General features: G+C 40.9%; 2 protein-coding genes across 7 annotated transcripts in view; one reads left to right on the top strand and one right to left on the bottom strand.

The window, feature by feature from the left end:
* Positions 1-20,821, bottom strand: part of CTPS2 (CTP synthase 2) — a 63,806-nt gene that overhangs the window by 41,925 nt on the left and 1,060 nt on the right. Inside the window, exons 1-6 of one of the 5 annotated variants that reach the window (XM_077927484.1) lie at positions 7,566-7,720; positions 5,973-6,178; positions 3,189-3,359; positions 2,124-2,224; positions 1,635-1,751; positions 953-1,036 (exon numbers count right to left, since the gene is read on the bottom strand). In XM_077927484.1, coding sequence (XP_077783610.1) covers positions 953-1,036; positions 1,635-1,751; positions 2,124-2,224; positions 3,189-3,359; positions 5,973-6,138 — 639 coding nt within the window. In that variant the 5' untranslated portion in view covers positions 6,139-6,178; positions 7,566-7,720. Of the gene's footprint in view, positions 1-952; positions 1,037-1,634; positions 1,752-2,123; positions 2,225-3,188; positions 3,360-5,972; positions 6,179-7,137; positions 7,280-7,302; positions 7,546-7,565; positions 7,721-20,821 lie in introns of those variants that run through there. The other 4 variants (XM_077927483.1, XM_077927485.1, XM_028727601.2 and 1 more) reach the window with 4 other exon arrangements.
* SYAP1 (synapse associated protein 1) lies at positions 9,765-20,593 on the top strand. Of its 2 annotated transcripts, XM_028727611.2 has the most exons (10): positions 9,765-10,132; positions 11,204-11,233; positions 12,051-12,169; positions 14,105-14,171; positions 14,684-14,757; positions 15,061-15,200; positions 15,906-16,048; positions 17,141-17,199; positions 18,234-18,378; positions 19,297-20,593. In XM_028727611.2, the coding sequence occupies exons 1-10, from the start codon at positions 9,925-9,927 to the stop codon at positions 19,422-19,424; spliced, it is 1,113 nt and encodes a 370-aa protein (XP_028583444.1). In that variant the 5' UTR covers positions 9,765-9,924; the 3' UTR covers positions 19,425-20,593. The 2 variants fall into 2 exon arrangements, with proteins under 2 accessions (XP_028583444.1, XP_028583445.1); XM_028727612.2 differs by lacking the exon at positions 11,204-11,233 and having other exon boundaries at positions 9,767-10,132.

Raw genomic sequence — 20,821 nt, 5'->3', positions numbered from 1 at the left:
AAGTTTCTTTTCCTGCCCTACAATGTGCTGCTCAGCATGAGCAGGGGATACACAAATTGCCTCCATGTTATGAGCTTTTCTGATTGAAATAAATGGACATGTTAAACGTCTATATACTGGGGCCTCGCTTGCAGGTCTTGTACTTTTGTCAGAGAACATTCAGTAATAGGTGTTCCCTTTTTTGGGAGGGGAGGGGGTTCACTGACTAATAAATAAGCAAAGCAGATTGGATCCAGAATTTGCCTTCCACATGTGGAAAAGCTCTTTCTATCCGAAGGAAATATTTTGTGGATGGAGACGTGCTGTGAGGGGTTGCTGGGGCTGCAGGGCGATGAGTAAATCGGCAAATGTTGCCTGCTCACACCTCACCATTCCAGGACAAGAATTACCCCCTAGTGGAACTCTACTCACAAAACACGCCTGAGGGAGTGAAGTCCAGATCCGAACCAATATGCACAGCCAAAGATTTAAGGCAAGCCCTTCAAGTAGAAAACTTATATGCATGTCTGTTTAAGGTACTTAACTTCCCCAGAATTAAGTGTGAAGTATAATAGGTAGAAAACCAAACAGGCACAGCAAGAAACATAAAGTTGTGTGATCAGCTGGACACCTAGCTTAACATTCCATTAGCATATTACCTGATCCATCAAAGAATACATTGCTGTATTTAACAAAGTATTTGGATTCTGAACACATTTTCATGATTTTATTGAACACATTCCTACTCAAACCTGACAGGAGCAGCTGGTGGATTGGATCCACCACTGTGCCAACTTCCCTGCCATCTCTCACAAACAACCTCTTGCTAAGTGCAGTGACGATGCTGAAGAGAGACTAGGTATGTTGTAATGCCCGCCCCCCCAACCAGTTACTCCTGCTGCCTGAGTTATATTGCTACCTTTATACTGGCCTTCCTTTCTAACATGATATTGTAAAATTTTATCAAACTCACCAAGTCAGGAGAAAGGCCAAGCCCTCTTAAAGCCCGGACACTATTCTGAGTAGGCTTTGTTTTCTGTTCTCCAGTAGCATTAGGCTGAAAAATAAATGTTTTGTGCCATTGACTGCTGTTGCAAAATTAAAATCTGATAGGCAACTATATTAATATGCCCGGAAGCCACTAAAGTAGCTATTTCTCTGCTTTAATGACTTGTTCTATGGTTGCCTGAGCACAAACATCCACAGTAAGAGTTGTACACTACTTTGTCTCATTAGTATGAAGCCACAGACCCATGTTGGACTTCTCTAAAAAGAAGTCATACAGTATCCCAGATTTCCTAAAGCATATCTTCAAACAGAGTAACGTGTCTATAGCTAATGGATTATTTTATATTAAATGATTGCTTAAAATTTGTTATAAGGCTCAGTGCCATCCATCTAAAATGTTTAGGTTTTATTCTATTTCACCAGCTGTAATAAATGTTTAACTTCTCAAACCTTCCCCCAAAGATACTATATTTTTCGCAACCAAACCTAGAGTGAGAATAGGATGAACAGGTATCAGCGCATCTATCACCAAGTTAATGTAATTTGCTCGTTATTCACGGTCCTTAAATATACCCTATATGAATATTTCCCCCAAAAATTTAGATGTGTAAAACATTAAAGCACAATAGAGTATGAAAACAACTTACTTGTGGTACAAGGCTGACATGGATATTGCAGAAGTTCTCTCTTTTGGCCTTAAATTGAAATTGTCGGAAAGCTTCTACAAAAGGCATTCCTTCAATATCTCCAATAGTTCCACCCAGCTGAAAAGGAATATCTATAGTCAACTAGTTGGAGCAACACGAAAGGAAATTGACTTATATCACCTCTATATGCTTCAATTTTAGTTTAGTGTTGCTTTTTTTAAAAAAGGAAAGAACTACCATCTTATGCAGAGTGCCAAAAATAACATAGGTCAATGAGAAGTAGCTATTGACAGATAATGACAACTGCTTCTGTAATGCAACCCACATACGTAATAGCAATAAATAATGATTGTTTAATAATTATTTCCTTGCAGTTATTAAAAGTAGCTTTAGAATGACAGAATAAAACCAATGAGGAAAAATACTCTGCATTCACATTATAAAACAAACCCTGTCTTTATCCACCATTTCAGACAATTTCTTACTTACCTCAATTACACATATCTGTGGTTCTTTCTTATCAGCATCCACAGGAACCTTTGCCTGATTCATTACCCATTCTTGAACAGCATCAGTAATATGTGGGACAACTGCAAGGCAAACCACATGGTAATGCTAGAAAAGGTGAAAAATGCATGACAAGATACAGCTCTGTTCAAAGTAAGAATCAGATGTAATCCAATTAAATTAGAATAAAAAATAGCAGCATTTAAAGCTATAGCAAATTCCTTTCATATATGAATCTGAAAAGGTCCCTCAAAAACTCCAAAGTAAAAAGAATAAATGAAGTGAAAATAAAGTACAAATGCAACGGATGATATCTAGGAGTAGGATCCCACTTGTGCGATAGACTACTTCTTGCACAAACATGATTTCCTCTTTAGGAGGGAGGAAACAATATGCTTAGAGGGTTGGGGGACTGTCTGACGCAACCTGGGGGAAAGGTAACAGGGTGATTCAGGAGGGAGAAAAGGAATGAGAAGTCCCACAGTATCAGCTGGTGAAATGTTGGAACCAATTTGGGCTGGTTCTATACTATTAGAAACACTGGTAAAGTGGGTTTGAACACTTCTGCATAAGATTTTTAAAACATGCCTCTGTAAATACTGTACATACGTCGTCGTCATTTGCTTTCAACATTTTGAACAGTTTTATTGCTACTTGGCATCCAGGAAAGCTTATGCATTTAAATAAGAAAACAGTACCGCAGAGACAAATATGGCGACAGTGGGATGCCAGCCCTGCAAAGATTATTTCATCAGTCAAAGGTGTGTGTTTTGAACACTAAGCTAATAAATAAAGATTTTTTAAAAAACTTTTGGCAATTATGCCACACTTTGGTTATGAGACACTAAACTAATCCATATGAAGATGACTGAAGACTTTGGATTTGGAAGTCCTCTGATCAAACCTCTGCTCAAAGATCACTGGGTGGCCTTGGCCAAATCACAATCTCTCAGTCTAATCTAACACCCAGGGGTTGTTGTCAACAAGATAAATTGGGATGATGACAGAGGGAGGAAGGGAGGGCAGAATAGAAATATGATAAAGCACCTTGAACTGTTTTTCCCATGTAATCTCCATGCCTTTCTTTATTGATGACATGCTGATAGATCTTTCCAGTGGTGATGTTGTTATCCTTGTAAAGGTTAATATCCAAGAATCGTTCATAGTTTCCCAAGTCGAGGTCAACCTCTCCACCATCGTTTAGCACAAAAACTTCACCTAAAGAAACAAATCATGCTTTTACATATTTTGGTGAAACATACATATTTATTCTTCAATCTCACAATGTTATGCACAAACATATATTTCAAGTACATCCATTCAATATGTCCAAATTAAAGAATATGCCTTTTATATTTGACTGTGAACCAGGAGCTTTTACTAGTTTCAGTACACAGAGAAGTAAAGGTCGGCTCTAAGTACGTTAAAAAAAATAAAAATCAAAGTCAATACAAAAGTAACAAGAAGCACAAAAAAATAAATTAAGACAGAAGGCCAAGTTACTTTTAAGGGACACAGTGCATATTTCAAAAGTATTGATGTTGAACGGAGGTAATTTCTTAGTAGCAGAAAGGCCATGTATAATGGTTAAAAATAAGCTAAAAACAAAACTAATTTCCACTAGCAGATGCATTGTAAACTTGGAGAAATCTTAATACCATTTCGGGGTGGAGGGGGGACAGACTCCACCTATTTTAGTAAAATCATGGGGGGGAAATCATTTGGTAAAGATATCCAAATCCATGAAATTACATGAACATTCATTATATATTAGAATGAGGCTGAAAAGGGATTTCCATTTTCCCACACTGTTTTTCTGTTCTGGGCCTATCGTATATCCTTAATGCACTGACACATTTTCTTCTTGTATGCTTGGGTCAATGAGAAATTAACTAACACAAAAAGAATGATTAGCTCAGCAGAAAGGCCAGCTTGCATCATCTCTTACAAAATAAAAATAATTAGTTAAGTCATAAAATATATTCCATGATCTGCATTACCATGGTCAGCTACCTCTACCAGAAATCATATGTCACAGATGTCAGTGCCAAAGGCTACTGTTAAAAATTCACCTACTACATTAGGCCTAATATAAAATGCATCACATTTTACAGCCAGCTCTTTTGAGTGATTCTATGCTGTTGAGATTCTTAACAATAAATCTCAACTTAATTACCCTGTAATGTATCAGAATAAAAATCCTACAAATTAGTCGTTCCGTCTTAGTAGCTATGTCCTTGTAACCTCTGTCTGCAAGTTATTTCCTTTTCTTATATCAGCAAGATTATATTAGTTCACAAGTCCCAGTTATTCTAGTAAACCTGGTTAGAACCACATAGAAAACAGAAGCCCAAATTAGACATGATTGTGATAGATCTGTCTTCAAATATGGACTGGCCTCAATAGCGGAAAACACTTGATTTATAATGCAAAAGGAACACATGGGTGGGGGATATTGAACTTTCCCCATCAGCTACTCCCAAAGTTCATCAAACCCTGGGAGACCTTTGCTCCAAACAGACTCAAATAGTAAAAGTGATCCTGGCTGAAAGAAAAAGTCATTGGGGGCAAGTGAGGCCAAGGTTCAGAATCACCCAACCGCATACCTTTCTGGTGCTTTAAATCTAACTCCTGTTTATATTGTTACATAGGTGGCACGCCAACCCCCAAACTCTGCTGAGTAGTAGCAAGATTACAGGGGGTTTCAGGTGCTCACCACGGGTTTGTGTTTCTGTTGAGAATCAAGATGTGGCAGAATATGATTTATTCACATATTTATACCTGAATTTGGATGGAGGGAGTTCAGATCTTACAGAATGGTCATCTCAAGAGGGGTTTGTTCCCCACAGCACTGCAACACTGGACTCCAAGGCATCTCTCCCAGCCTGTGTTCCGCCAGTCTACCAAGATGGATCTGCCTTTGCTCCCCAAATAACTCCTCCTCATCCATCTGCTATTCCAAACCTAGTTTTTTACAGGAACATTTTTCCTGTGAGTACAACCTGCCCCCTCCCTGTCATCTAAGCAACTCCTGTCTGCCCAGGCCCAAGGATTCCTCTTGGATGTGGGTCATCAACACCTTTTGTCATGTTAACCTCTCTAGCCCAGGTGAGGCCCTTGCTTGGAAAGGAAGCCTAGCCTGTATTTTTCCACTGGCCTGGAATCTTCCCTTCATTAGAACAAATATTAACTAGATTCTGACATTCATTAATTTCCTGGGTTTAGGGGGGGTCTCTCCTCTCCCCCCAAATTTATGACAATATATAACTGGTCTACATCAACATCAAAAGTTATGCAGGCTTAGGCTGGATCAGAGGTTACTAGTGATAATCAAAGCAAGAGCAATGCCTCCCCCTTCCCCTAATTCTCATATGTCATGAATCCAGAAACTCTGCAGAGACCAAATCCAATTCAGAAATCTCTATAGACAGTTCAGATGTCTCAGAAAAAAACCCAGTGCAGGAGGACACAAGATGGGTAATGATGTAGGAGGACTGGCAGGAGCAGAGAACTAGATCCTAACAAATGTGAACCAATCCTATGCAAGATAAACACATGTTAGATATCACACTGGGCAGTTAACTGAGAGAAATAAGTCCTACTGAGTTTAATGAGACTTACTCCTAGTTAAATGTGCATTGGATTGCAGTTTTAGGCACCTCATTGAACTCAGCATGACTTCTGTTTCTACAGTCATGCATAAATACAATACTTAAGTCTCTACTATATCGGACATTTCACAGCTTCATATTCCAAAAAAGAGAGATCAATTTCTCAATAAAAAGGAATGCAACCAAATTTGCAGGGAAAAGACGTTTGTGTCACTCGTACCATGTTCATATGGCGAGAAGGTTCCAGCATCTATGTTAATGTAAGGATCTATTTTGATTGCAGTAACTCGTAGACCGCATGATTTCAAGATGGTGCCTATGCTGCTTGCAATAATTCCTTTACCAATGCCTGAGATGACACCACCAGTTACCAGGATGTACTTCATGGGATAATTATGGATACACTGTGGTACTTGAGCTTGAAATCTAAAAATGAAGAGTTAAAAGTGAACTTATGAAATACTATGTATTTCCCCATAAAAAGAAGAAAAGCTGGAGCTATTTTCAATATGGAAAAGTATTTTTCACGCTTTTCTTGGAACTCCCTGTGAAATTTATGTTGTTGTAAAATTCTTCATTGACACCAGAAGACAGCAATATAAATAGGTTCAAGGAAGGACAGAGAAATGCCTAAAGACAGGATCTTCAACATCACCAGCAACAAGGCAGAGTATCCAAGAAGGCACTGTGATGTTCAGAGTATTCCTAATGACAGGAATCATATCGACAATCAACAAATTTAGGTGCTAAGTTAATGACAGCTATGTAGCCAAAACTGGGCTAATGAGAAACAAGAGAGAGGGTGCCTCAAAGCTTACAATAGCAGAAAAAAATCTTTTTAACAATAAATGTTAAAGTGGTGGGGGAAAACAGAACAGTTCAATGAGGACTGGGTATGGTGAGGAGCCACAGATTGCTAAACTTGATTGGGAGCAACAGAATGGAGAATTCTGAAAGAAGGTATGGCTGGATCCCTAAAACCCTGAACAAGGGAACTCCAAAGGGTCCACGCACAGTACTCTTGTTCTTGTACATGATGCACTGCGGAAGGCAAAATACTGAGCTAAATGGACAGTGGTGGAGCATATGCTTTGCTTGCAGAAGGTCTCAGGTCTAATCCCTGGCATCTCTGGGAAAAAGACTTATCTGGCATCCTAGGGAACAGCTGCCAATGCCAGGGATGAGGCCTTCCAGATGCGTCCTTCCAGTGTTTTAATTATCCACCCTTGCAACGAATTATTAACAAATAAATACTTGTTTTGTGGCACAGCACTGCACTTTTTTTAAGAGCGCCAAAGCTAAACAACCATGTATAATAGTGCAGCGGTTGTACTGTTGGGACACAGCAAGGACTGGCCCAGTCACAATCTCCCAGGTCAACCTACCTCGCAGGGTTGTTTGGAGGGCGAACCGCGGAGCAATAAACGCAATCAATAAATAAACTCGCTCTGGAAGGGACTCTATAAAGTGTGGCGTATTAAAAGATCCCCCTTCCCGGGAATTGAGTGCGGGCGGTAGGTAAGATGAGGAACGGAACCCGAATCCTGCACCTGTTATCGCCGTCGCGGAGAGGAGGGATCCAAGCAAGGAGGAGGCCCGAAGCTTTGCTTTGCCTGCTCTAGGAATCAACCCCCCAGGAGCCAGCCTTCAGGCCGCCGCCATGGCCGCGGGACGGGGCGCCCACTGCGACCCAGGGGGCGGGAGAGGGACTTGGCCGGCGCTCCTCCTCCTGCCGCCGCCGCTGGGGCCTCCCGTGGTCGCTCAGGAGAGCCAGCGCGCTCGCCCTGGTGAGGAGGCCCGAGAGGCCGCTTACCTGCGCCCGGCGCAGTCCTAAAAGCGGCGTCACCGTCGCAGCCAAGTTCCCCGGCCGTCGCCGCCCCCTCCCCGCCGGCTGGTTGCAAGGAGACGGCCGCTTTCGCAGGAGCCCTATCCCAAGCGGCCGCTAGAGCGGGGGGGGGGGGGGGGGCTCAAAACTCTCAAGCCCAGCCGCTGTGGTTTTTTTCCTTCAGGAAAACGGGTCCCTGAGGCGCAGAAGTCCTGCCTTCTTAACCCCAGAAGGAATGAGGCGGAATCGCTCTGCACGCGCACAGAGGCAGCGCCGTTTGCCACCACCCTTCTGAGTAATACCCCTTCCCACCCTCTCACTATATATAAGGGTCTGGTGACTTCTGTTTCAGTGTATCTGAAGAAGTGTGCATGCACACGAAAGCGCATACCAATAACTACCTTAGCTGGTCTCTAAGGTGCTGCTGGAAGGATTTTTTTATTTTTTATTTTTTTATTTTGTTTCGACTATGGCAGACTAACACGGCTACCTACCTGTAACCTGCTAATAATGACACTCGCTTTCTATCATGCATGCGAGCCACCAGATTTGCCCACAGGGCAGATTTGTGCACCGTTCGCATGCACAGTGATGAAAGAATCACTTCTGTGGGTGACTGAGGCGACAGGTAGGCAGCAAGGAAGGAGGAGGGCTGGCTTTGCACCATAACCAGGTCCCCAAGACCTTCTTCAGCTGCTCCTGCAACTTATGGAGTACCAGTGCCACAGGCTGCCTGCCATCTGTGTCGGAGCTTTTTGGCCCACAAAATCAATATGTAGGGCCAGCTCAATACATTTTGGCGAATGACAAAATGGTGCCCCCTCCTCGCCAGGGAAGAAGCAGGCGTGGAATAGAAGTGTATTAAGGCCCATTTTTACAAAAGAGGTTGAATGATTTGCAAAGACCTAGGAGTCCATAGCAATGTCTGCTTTATAATATTGTCCCTTGGCCTACACTAAAGGCAAATATTTGATTTTTGAATATTCAGCCACTCAGTTATTACCTTGAAACACATGTGGGAACCTGTGGCCATTCAGATACCGTTGGACTCCATCAGCATCAGTCAGCATTGGCCAATGGGAAATATGAGAGTTGGAGTCCAGCAACCAGGACAGCTAAAGATCCCCTCAGCCACCCATCCAATAGCCCTGGGGGCACTGTTAATATGCTTAGTACCAAGCTATAGGGCCGCAACACAATCCTGAATGTTTTATATGGCCAAGAACAAGTTTACTAGAGCTACTCTCTAGAAAATGCACATACGAGATTTCAGCTTTACTAGCATGCATTTGATTCTTTTAAATCTACGCGTCTGAAGAGATGGCTGTATCATGTGCTAGTTTATCCTGAAATCTCTTTGGACAAGCTCTGGGACCTAATTATTCATTTGTGCTTTTCATTATTTGCTCTATTATAATTACTCCTTTTTTGGCACAAAACTCTAGTGTGACAGCCTTGATTAGTCCCTTTAGCATTAGTGCTCCTTAACAGTGTTCAGGATGGGAACTGAAGTTCAATTAGCTGTATTTATTAAACCACGATTAATGTAGGATAACTAGTAATCACTGCTGAAAACCTTCAGAAGGGAATCTGCTACAGTAAAAAAAAAAAGCAAGAGTTGTAATAGCTGAAAGTCTAATAAGGCAGCAGACCAATGCACACCTGTAAACAAGTCCCATTGAACTAAGTGGGGCATCCTGAGCAGACAAGCCTAGCGTTGCACCACTACGTATTTATGATGCACACACTTTTGTGGGCTTCAGTTCCCTTCATGAAAGCTTATGCCATCATGTTACAGCGCAATCCTCTGCATGTTCGTTTGAAAGTAAATTCCCCTGTGCTGTGCCCACGTTACGCGGGCTTGTCTCATTCTTTCAGGTGCTGCAGCCTGGTTCTTCGTAGGCTCGCCTAAAGATATTGCATTTAAGGCTGGGGGGGGGGGACTTCCACTACAACATTACTAAATGCAAGGTATAAAAATATCACGCTACGTGTCTCAAAAATTTCTTTTCGAAGAAACAATCTTAACATTGTCGAAGGAAGGAGCTCTTTCGAACAAACGCACACGGGCAGGATGGACAATAGAACTATATCCAGCCAAAGCCATTTGGAGACGTGGAGAGGAAGCCTAGAGCGTCGGTGCCCGCGGTGACGCGTCGGGATGACGTAACTCGGAAGTAGCCGAGCACCCTTTTCCGGAAACAAACAACGTTGCCTTGCTCTCAGGAAGGGGCGCCGTTCCCGTGAAGTCGTTGGAAACGGTTGAAGGGGTTGGGGGTGCGGGGCTTTGGCGCTGCATTAGTAGGCGACCTGCTCGAGGGGGGCGGCGTTTCGCCACTTAGTAAGGATGCTGCGCGGCCTGAGCGGCTGGTTCGGCATGAGCCGGGAAGGAGAGGAAGAGAAGCCGCCTCTCCTCGAAGGGGAAGCCGGAGCTGCTGCTGCTGCCGAGGAGGGAGAAGAGGGGACTGGAGGGGACGCGGCAGTGCGGAGCCCGGAGCAGGTGGAGCTGCAGAGGGACTCGGACCCGCTTCTGAACCAGGCGAAGGGGCTGGGCAGTGAGTGTCTCCCTTGCTCCCCTTTAACGCCCTTTCCCCAAAGGCCTTCCTTTCTCGCGTCCAGACTCCCAAAGCATCCCTTCAAGCTCATATAACTAACCCCCACAGCCGCCCTATTAATGTAGCAAGCCACCTGCTCAGGTACCCTCTTCGCAGTTGCTTGGAGTTAAGCCCCCCTGGACGTGCACTTCCGCAGCGTGGAGCTTCGCAGGAGTGTGCTCACTAGGGATTACTGCCAACCTAAGTGCGGCTTTCAAAGCAGCAGCCTGTAGCCTGTTTTACTCCATGGAAGTTGCTTCCGTTAGTATGGATTGTGGGTTGCAGCTAAGTAGTCCTATGTGCGAGTACTCGGGGAGTAAGCTTCACCCACTTCTGCAAGCCTTATTTCTGAGCTAACTTCCTTTTGAAATTATTGCTTCTCCTTCAGTGAGCACCCCAACATCTCTTAAAGAGTTGCATCTTTTAAGCACGAGAAAAACGCAAATCGCTCACCTCTTTCAGGGACACTAGAAAAGGTTCAAGATATGTTCTGTTACAGTTCCATACACCTTAAAACATAAGTCACATTAACAAAAACAGTGGGATGTCAGCTTTGTGCCTAGTGTTTTCTGTGGTTAGGTGGGGTATGACTCTTTTTAAAAATAGGAACACTTCAAAATTATGGTCTCTGGATGTGTTATTAAAGGGAAATAACAGTACTGTATCTTTATGCAAGCCCTGTTGGTCGTTTCCAATTTGCAATAATGATACCGCTTGAGTTATTAAAAGTAGTATGTGACTTCTCTGAACATAACTAGATTTCTCTATCAACATTTTGAGCTTTACTAAATTGTCATTATTTGCTTTGAATTTAATAGAAACTACCACAATTGACTTTAAATTACAACTGAGGAATGGATAGTAAGCAGTAAAGCACTAATTCCGGAGTAGTTAGATTTTTCTTAATGTAACAACAAATCCAGCTAAAATAAGGCATTAGGTTATCAGTGATACAAATAAATGTTAGCTTTTTATGTCTGCAAAACAGATTGTCTTCATAATGGATTCCTTTTCTATTGCTGTGTACTTTAGAACAGCTTCAAATGCAGCATCTTGGAAAAGGTACTGTTACCTTAAATTTTTACATAATACACATTGCTCTTTCCCGCTTACAAGATGTGCAGTCCAGAATTCCTCACATCTGCCACACACACAAATAGGTAGATGGAAATTAATGTGGCCTGTGCATCAATATCATTGATGCACAGGCCACATTAATGGTGGTCCATTAATGTGGCCATAAAGGGTGGTCCACTTTTCATATCAAGTGGGCCGCAAGAGTTCTTTGGCACACCCACAGGCCACACACTGCCTTATCACGTGGGGGGAGAGGCAAAAATTTGACACCCCCAAGTCCTCGTGCTGCATTCCCAAAGCTGGGTGAGGCCAGATGTGGATTTAGGGCAGCATGGCCAGTTCAGCCGCCATTGGCACTGAGCCTAGGGAGAACTGCAGGGTATTGCAACTATGATGTAGTGAACTGAGCAAAATTAAAATCAAGAAAACTGAGGGTGCCAAATTTTGGCCTCGCATAGGGCACTGCTGAAATCTGAAAGACCAAAGTCCACCCCTGGCAAGGTACCAGGCTTTGGGAAGGAGAGTGGAGGGCTCTAGGACCCTGTCAGAGCCCTCACACTACCTTACCAAAGCCCATCCCTCACCTGGCTTTCCTTATGCAGCACAAGGCAAAGCGGGTGTGGGGGTGTGAATTGTTGCTGAGGGCTACCAAAAATGCCTCAAGGCCTGCACATTAGACCACACTGTTCTAGGAATTGGAAGAACTGAATGACTTGACTCTGTAAGGTCCTAGTAGGTTATCGTGCAGCATATCTTAAAGACTTTGTAATAAAGAAAAATTTAATTGTCTTATTTCCAAAAGGTTATCTCTTCAGTTTTGCCACTACTGCCACAAAAAAGATATCTGAGTCAGTTGCTGAAACGGCACAAACTATAAAGAAGTCTGTAGAAGAAGGGAAAATAGAAAATATAATTGACAAGGTAACGTTTATGCTGTAAATAATTTGTTAATAAATTTGGTATCTGCTCTTGCATGTTCTGCTTATATTTAAGGCTACTGACATTATGGGTTTAGTGGCAATAAAGTGTTTTGATCAAGTGCTGTACTGAAATGTAAGCCAGATCAGCAACTAATAAAAACTTCATTGAGCTAATTTAGGAATGTTTTAAAAACATGAATTAATCAGTACCACTTGTTTAAAATTTTATTCTTAATAATGCAGTAATATAATTCAGGCAAACCAAGCACACACAGGAAATATCCTGGAACAATTGTAAGCAGTTTACAAAAAAAATATCAATTTGTGTTGCAAAAAAATATTATGTGTTAGGCAAATATTTGATATTTATGTTGCCTTTTCACAGTTGTTTGTGTTTATCAAAGGTAGTATGCAGGACTGAAAGCAATTAGAAACTTGTTGACACTATAATGTACAGTCTGCAGGCACCAAAGCTTGAAGCACCAGTCTAGAATGAGAACCTTTGATGTATTGTGGTTTTAAAACTACACACAGCGGTAGCAGTTAAGGTTCTCCATGATGTTTTATTAGAAATAAGTGTAGTCATGCTTTTTCCAGCAAATATGACTATCATTGACTTGTTAAACCAAAATGTCAATGAACGTTTTCCCAATGACACAGCTCCTTTTTAGCACAATCAAACCAGAAGGTCTCTAATTAACTATAGCTTCTCATTTCATCCAAACTAGGAAGCTTTGGTTACCAGATTCCAAGAAACTTAGGATATTAAACTATGTTTAAAATTAAACATATTAAGCTATGTTTTAATATCCTGGCCTATTCAAAATGTGGCAGCCATTGCTTCCTGCTGTGGACAAAATGGGAAACTGGTAGGTTTCCTCACACCAGGAAGGAACTGCGTAGATGAGCAAAAGGTGTCCCAGCTTATTAAACAGAGATATATGGCTTGAGTATTATATTTGAAAGCTATTGTCGACAATATGCAAATTTATTTGTGTAAACAGTTTTAAGAGATATAAAGATTAACAAAAGATATCTGATAATGTTTCTCTTCTGTGCAGTCAGTTAAACCTGCCCTCAGACTATTATTTGTTTGTTTCTGAAACCTGTTACACATGAGCCTGCATGCTGACTGCTGTAGGTGTCCCTATGCTAGCTCAGAAGATTGGAAGAAGAACTGCATTGGGTCTTCTAGCAGTTTTTGTCGAATACAATAGAAAATTCCCAGTTGGTTCAATCACAGCTTGCACACACACACACTGCACATTTTTAAAAGGTTTTTTTAAAAATATGTTTATGGGATACTATTGTTTATTCCTCTCCTCTCATGCCTATATCATAACAAATAATTATGCTGGTAGAAGAAAGGGGGCAGAGTCTGACAGGTTAAGAGAGGAAGGCATGTGGAGGTATCCCAGTACTCGGCCTGAAGTTCTTTAGGTTGGCTCCAGACCCACCTTTCATGAATGGAAGAGCTCCTTTCATGAAAGCAAGAGATCAAGATCCAGTGGAGGTGCCTGCTGAAGAAAGATGGGTAGAGACTCTTTTGCCAATTCCCCCTAAAGCCCTCTGTGCCATCTCCCATGCTATACCAGGACATACTCCAGTCCTTTGGAAGAGATTTTCAGGAGACAGCAGTAGCCTCCCCAACCTTCCTCCAGAAGAGGGCTGCATGGATGGAGTTGCATCTGTGCATAGTCTGAATCTAAACCTTTGTATTGAAGGCTGTTACATTCAAGACACTATACAATGTGCAAGTATTTGGATGTACTATTGAAATCTGATATATACATGTTACAGATAGGAATTTGGTTGACTTTGGGCAATACAAATAGATTCCAATTTTACATGTAAATAAGTTGTTGGTAACAGTGAGAACCCAAGTAGTCTGGCAAATTTATTGCTGTTCTATATATAACTTTGTTTTTTCTTATAGACAATTATAGGAGATTTTCAGAAGGAGCAGAAAAAATTTGTTCAACAGCAGCAAACAAAGAAATCAGGTAATGCATAACAGCGTAATCTTAACCAGGGCTGGGAAGACACAGGGCAATGGAATCCCTGCTGCATCTGCAGCCCTGTTATCCAGGGTGTAAAAGTTTTGGGTTTTGTTGCAGGCCGGCACAGCACAGGTATTTAGATTGGGTCCCTCTTTTGGAAATGAACCAGCTTTGGATCTAGTGGGTCCATCACAGGTCCTGTCCTACCACTGCAGCTTCCTGTTTTGGAGCCTTAACAGTGATTTCTTTCTGCCAGTGGGAACACTGGCAGTAGTAGCATACATTCCCCTATGCTTTCAGATAGCACAGCAGAGATCTCTGTGGCAGCAGACACATGTACACACACTGCCAGGGGACACCTGGAGCATCCTAATTCCCTCAGCTAAAATGAAATTTAGTTGGGAACACTTGTTACACAGATCTTGGCAAGCGGCCTTTTTCAATCAAAAATGCCTGTAGTTCACATGTCTTCTAATACTGAACGCAATATACATGTGCTCCCCTTTTCCTTACAGAAGCAGCTGTGCCTCCTTGGGTAGACAGCAATGAAGAAGAAACAATTCAGCAACAAATACTGGCATTATCAGCAGTAAGTAGTATTATGTTGTTTCTGTTTAAGGTTCTTCCTCCTCCTCTTTGCCTACCTAAAACAGGACTTTACATTTTGAGGCATCAATGTGTTAAATAATAAAACTGCTTATGGGATTTAGTGAGATCATGCTAATTGATGATATAAAGACTTCTTTTATTGAAAGGTGTTTCCCCGTGTATCTAGCAGAGCTGCTTGTGCTATCAGTTACTTTTCAAAGCAATTGATTGACAAGTGCTCTTTGGAAACAGAAGCGTAACCTTTTCACCATTGACAGATGGATGGATTTATTTTTTTGCAAAGGACCGAAGAAACTTCCTGCGTGACCCACCGGCTGGGGTTCAATTTAATTTTGACTTTGATCAGATGTATCCAGTGGCATTGGTAATGCTCCAAGAAGATGAACTTCTGAACAGAATGAGATTTGATCTTGTTCCAAAGCAGTGAGTGATCTGCCTATATTTTCATAAGCTGTTGAACAATTTTTTAAGTCTGAGTAAAAATAATAGCTTTGTGTAACTTGCAATATTTACTAATATTGTGTTTCCATTTGTACATTAAAATGTGACAATAAATAGTTCATGGTATTCTATTCTGAAATTTAAGTCACAGTCTAAACCTAAACATTAAATTATTTCTCAGTGGTGTTTTTGTTTGTTTGTTTTTTGTTTTTTTGGAAACCTAACTTGCCAAATACTGTTACGCCTACCTCTGAGGAATTTTATTTTATCTTTGGCAGAGCTAGTAATAGTTGAGTGTAAGCTCATAGCACAACCTTATGCATAACTACTCAAAAGCAAGTTCCATTTAATCCAATGGGAATTATTCCTGGCCAAATACATGTGGGTTTGTAGCCATCAGGTTGTATCCAGATATGCCCACCTGCAAACTCCAATCCAGCAGAGGCTTCCAGTGGAAAAGTAGGAAGAGTGATTTTTGTCAATTCCCCCTTTTTCCATGCCATCTCTCATACTGTTCTGGAAGGTCCTACAGCTCTTCTGAGCTGCTTTGCGGGGAAGAAACCGAAGCAGATCTCCTGCTCCACTCATCCCTCCACTATGCATACAGTAAACTCCCACCTTGCATGCATGTTTCATGTTATATTTATATAGCGTAGTTATCAAAACCATATATTTTGTTGTCTCCAGTGTAAAAGAAGATGTGTTTTGGAGGAATTACTTTTACCGTGTCTCCCTGATTAAGCAGTCTGCACAGCTCACAGCACTGGCTGCACAACAGCAAGCCGTGAGGAAAGAGCAGAATGGCAGCCAAGAGGACAGACAGCTAGCAGGTAGAGATTTGTTTCACTATGTTGGGTGGCAACTCCTTTCTCACCTGGCTGACAAATGCACATTCCAGACTTTCTCCCTCCGTCACTTTTTAAACATTTCTTATGGTGGAAGTTTCATAAATTATTAGCCTTCAACCATTTGAGAACAAGCAAAATAGTTCCATTATTAGTTCCACAGATATTCTTATTGAGGAAGAGAAATCTAAGATACATATTTCCACAATATAGCACAAGTTCAGGACTATAGTTCAGTTTCTTCACAATATTCAGTTATATTACTTTCTCTGTTAAGAATTAAAAATAGTTTCATGTAGAGAGTTTTGCTCTTCATGAAAGCTTGTCCTGCTGCCTTTTGGTGGGGATGAAGCCCTAGCCTTTTACCTCAGGAGCTGAACATGGGGGTGTGGATCATTGTTCCTTCCTTAGCTCTAAGGCTAGGGGGAAGATAGAGTGGTTTGGCCATTGCACTGAAACACAAGGAGTGCCTTGAAAGCACAAGGTCAAACTACCAAGGCTCCAAATTTGGAGTCTGAGGTGGAAGCAGAGTATTATCTCTAATCTCACATTATAGCACAGTATAAGGCCAAGGACAAGGAGATGGGTAGCTCCTGGCAACGACAAAATCCATTTCAGCTATCAAGGCCAGTCAAGAATTGTGGAATCAGACATGTGAATAAGTCATGCATATGCATATGAGCCGCAGCAAGCACAGAATTTGTACACACACACACACACACACACACTTTTTTCTTCCACAAAAAAGAAAGCAAAGACATTGCAAACTATGACCAAAAACCTTCAAACTACATTTTGTTCAACCATAGTTAACAAACCAGAAAATCAAACTTGATAACATGGCTTGTACAAACCACAATTTTACCTATACATAAAGGGAAGCTGCAGCTTGTTGTAAATCAGAACCAGAAGCTTTAAATATTCTCGGTGTAAAGAGAGAGAGGAAGGGTGTGAGTGTATTGTACTTTGTGTGTAATGATAAAACCATGGCTTGTTATGTTTGAGTCACTGTTCACTCAGCCACAACTTAAGCTTTAAATGCTCTGCTAAATTCTATCCTTTCTGTCTTTTTCCTAGAAACAGTACGACCAAAGACACCACCCGTAGCGATCAAATCTCAGCTAAAGCCTCAAGAGGTAACATTATTCTCCAGTTAAGATTAATATGTGTATTTACAGCATAACCATTTTTTATACTTTAAGTTTTTTAGGTGCATATGAGTTTGGCTAACTCCAAAATTGCTTCACAAAAAGCCCTTAAACAAATGTACTGGAGGAATCAAGAATTTGGCTGAAACAAGGTTAAAAATGGTGGCTGTTTGAGGACCTTCAGAATCCTGAGCAAAGGAGGTCACCCTTTTGATCAAGTGATTGCCTATGATTGGCAAGTTCTAGCTGAGCCGCTAAAGTGCAATTTTCCCTTCCCCAACCCTGTATCACAGCACTTCCTCTCTTTGGGAAACTTTGCACTTTACTATGGTTGATTCAAGTATTTTATTTATACCATTAATGCCAGGTGTGGGGTGGGATAGTGGAAAGGAATAGTGCAAGGGCATAGCTCAGTGCTGAATTTTCCAGCTAGAAAACAAAGGTAACTGTTTTTGTAATGTTGGCCAGCACCAGGTATGAGGAACCTTTGACCCTCCAGATGTTGCAGGACCTTCAAGCACACTGCCCAGGCTTGCACCCTGGGGAGGTCACTTCAGTGCTGCTAACAGTTTGACTTCATCCCCAGAGACACACTCCATTGTCTCTTGAGACAGATGGATGCCAACAACCGCTCCCACTATCCCTGACAATGTCTGCTGGAACTGATGATGCTTAGCAACATGTGGAGGGCCAGAGATTCTCCACATCTGACTTTCTGCTGCATTGCATATCTCCTAAGAAAGTAATACAGAAGGAAAATGAGGACAAAATGACTTTGTCTATCCCTTCTACCTGCCATGGTGATTCTCATGAAGATAAGCTATTTTACAAATTCCTATTAGGCCTTTGTTCTGTGTAGAGATTCTGTGCATGTGACCTCATTGGTTTCCCTTTCACTATAGGGAAACGGTGCATAACATTAAGGAGAAATGCCCATGATATTACTATATATATACACTTTTAAATTCCTTCATCATCTCCTGTAAATAAAGATTTCCTTCCTTTCTCATCTCCAATTTAAGGAGGAAGAAGAAATTTCAACTAGCCCAGGTGTATCAGAATTTGTGAGTGATGCTTTTGATTCATGCAGCTTGAATCGGGAAGATTTGAGGAAAGAGATTGAACAACTTGTACTTGACAAGAGCAAGGAAACTACTACAGTAGAAGGTAAAAAAAACCCCAATGTTTTGCAAATTATGCTCCCTCTCATTATGGGTATATTAAATTTGTAATTATATTCCATATTTGAATCAAAAATAGCTTTAGAAATATCCCCTTACCCAAAAAGGATAGGCTATCTGAAATAGTAAGATTTATGCCTTTATTTGCTTATTTGATTGATTGATTGATTGATTTAGTAAGTTTCTATACCACCCTTTATCCAAAGCTCACAGGGTGGTTTATAATAAGCAAAGCTAGAAATGTGTCCTGTTCTTAATACTGCTCATCTTCCCTGCATTCTGAAGTCTTGAAGTATCTTACCATAATTGTTAACAGCACTATCCTTTATTTCCTGGATTGTGGCTGAAGCAGAATGTGCAGGAAACTGGTTTTGCAGATTTAGAGTACTTGGATGTCTAGGTTTATAGAAGTGCATACCCCAAGGAAGAGAACAATGTTGAAAAGGAAATCTAGATGTCACTAATTTGGGAACAGCTTTTTCATACAACTTACACCCAAGTAAGGGTTTTATTTCTGTATGTGCTCAGCTCTGGCCCTTCCAGAGTATTCTTTCAATTGGCATGCCTTGCATGTGATTAGAGAATCTTGGACACCGGCAATTCCCAAATGCATAGCATTTGGAAGACATTTTAGTCAAAAATATAGCAGTAATTTCTTGATGTACAGGTTTGTTTTCTACACGTTCATGCTTAAGAAAGCTTGGAAATGTGAATGCCAAAGAGAACAGAGTGTAAATTGACAAAGTAGAGAAGTATTTAAACAATTGCGATTTCCCCTTACTTGCAGTTTGAACTGGTACACAACACTTTGTTGTGTGGGTAGACTAGTCCTTATGAGCAAAATTAGTACTAAATTAGTGCAACATTTATTCAGCCCTGTGACCTGTATATGTTTTGTTTTTAGAAGAAACTGCAGACTGGGAAAAGGAACTACAACAAGAACTTCAAGAATATGAAGTAGTTGCAGAGTCAGAAAAACGAGATGATAACTGGGACAAAGAAATAGAGGAAATGCTACAAGGAGAAAATTAACCACTTTGCATAAAAGTTTTTTGGAAACTGATGTGAACCCGTTTTTATACTTGCTTCAGAGACTTTTCTAAGGCATAAAATTGCTCTTTGTGAAAGAAAGAAAGAAAGAAAGAAAGAAAGAAAGAAAGAAAGAAAGAAAGAACGGACTCCAGGTGATACGTAATCGGGTGTAAAAACAGTTCTTTGAAAGTACTGTTAATCATCCAGTGGCATGTGAGGCAAGTTTTAAAAGTTAATGAAACAACAAAAGTTGCTGGAAAATGTTAACTGGATAATCGGAAGTGAATTTTAAAAATAATTTGTGAGCTGCTTTCTGTACTGGGGTAAAAAATTGAAAACTTCTAACCATATTCCTACAAGTAATAGGAAGTCATGTTAATATTTTGATCCCTTTGGCTCATTTATAAATATAAGTTCATAATACATCTAGGTATTAGTCCCTTAATACCATACATTGTCTTAGAAAGTGTTATCAGGCTTTGTCTATAGCTTTTTTTATCTTAGCAGAACCTCGGCACCTAGACATCAAAAGCGGTGAAGGTTTAGAGTGATGGTATGGTGTGGCTAATCAAAAATTCAGTGATTCAATTATCCTCACTTTAGTCACTAGACAGAAAACAATGACCGCTCAAGAGATACATAAATGGCACATATACTGGCTCAGGGTTCACTTACTTTATTGGGATTTTTTCACTCCAAGAATAATAGAGCATTTTAGAAGAAAAACGGTTCAGTTCTTCTGTTTAAGATAAAAGTATCTCTTCATTTAATTGCTAAAATGTATAATATACTTTAGAGTGAAGCATAGGTTAAAAAGTAGAACCAAAGTGTAGCAAGAAATTCAGGCTTGGCCTGTGGGTGTGGTTGAGTAGTGCTATACTCATAAGTGTTAAATGTTTATTAAGGTGTGGGAGGAACACTGTGGTGTGAATAATCAGAAGTCAAAAGATGACTGCCATCCTAGACTGACAAGACAACACTACAGCTGGATAAAGGGGTCAGAACTGAATGGAAGGTAATATGTTATATTTAGCAGTGTTGCAGGAGACTACGCATCTAACTTTGGGTCAGTAATTGACTTCTGTTGCCTTTGTTTAAAATGTAAAGTACTAGGAACTTGATTTTTGGAGCAAACTGCTGGAGAATAAACTGGTTACTAGTAACTGGAATGATGGTTGCTAAAGCATAAGTTAACTTTGCGTGATGTCCAGATGTAAAGAATTCACGAGACATCTTGTCTTACTAATTCCCAAATAAAGATTTCACAGAATCATAAATAAGCTGTTGTTTTCCTACAGGAAATAGCTTGGTTCTCTGTAATACATGAGCAAGTTATTTGGCTTTGTGTGAAGTCTACACTTCTGAGGATCATTATGCTAATGTATATAGTTTAATAC

This window comes from Podarcis muralis, chromosome 4 (assembly GCF_964188315.1).
Source record: "Podarcis muralis chromosome 4, rPodMur119.hap1.1, whole genome shotgun sequence".
In the NCBI taxonomy this organism is placed as follows: Eukaryota; Metazoa; Chordata; class Lepidosauria; order Squamata; family Lacertidae; genus Podarcis; species Podarcis muralis.
The sequence above is the reverse complement of the archived record's forward strand: the minus strand, read 5'-3'. Positions and strand labels throughout refer to the sequence as shown.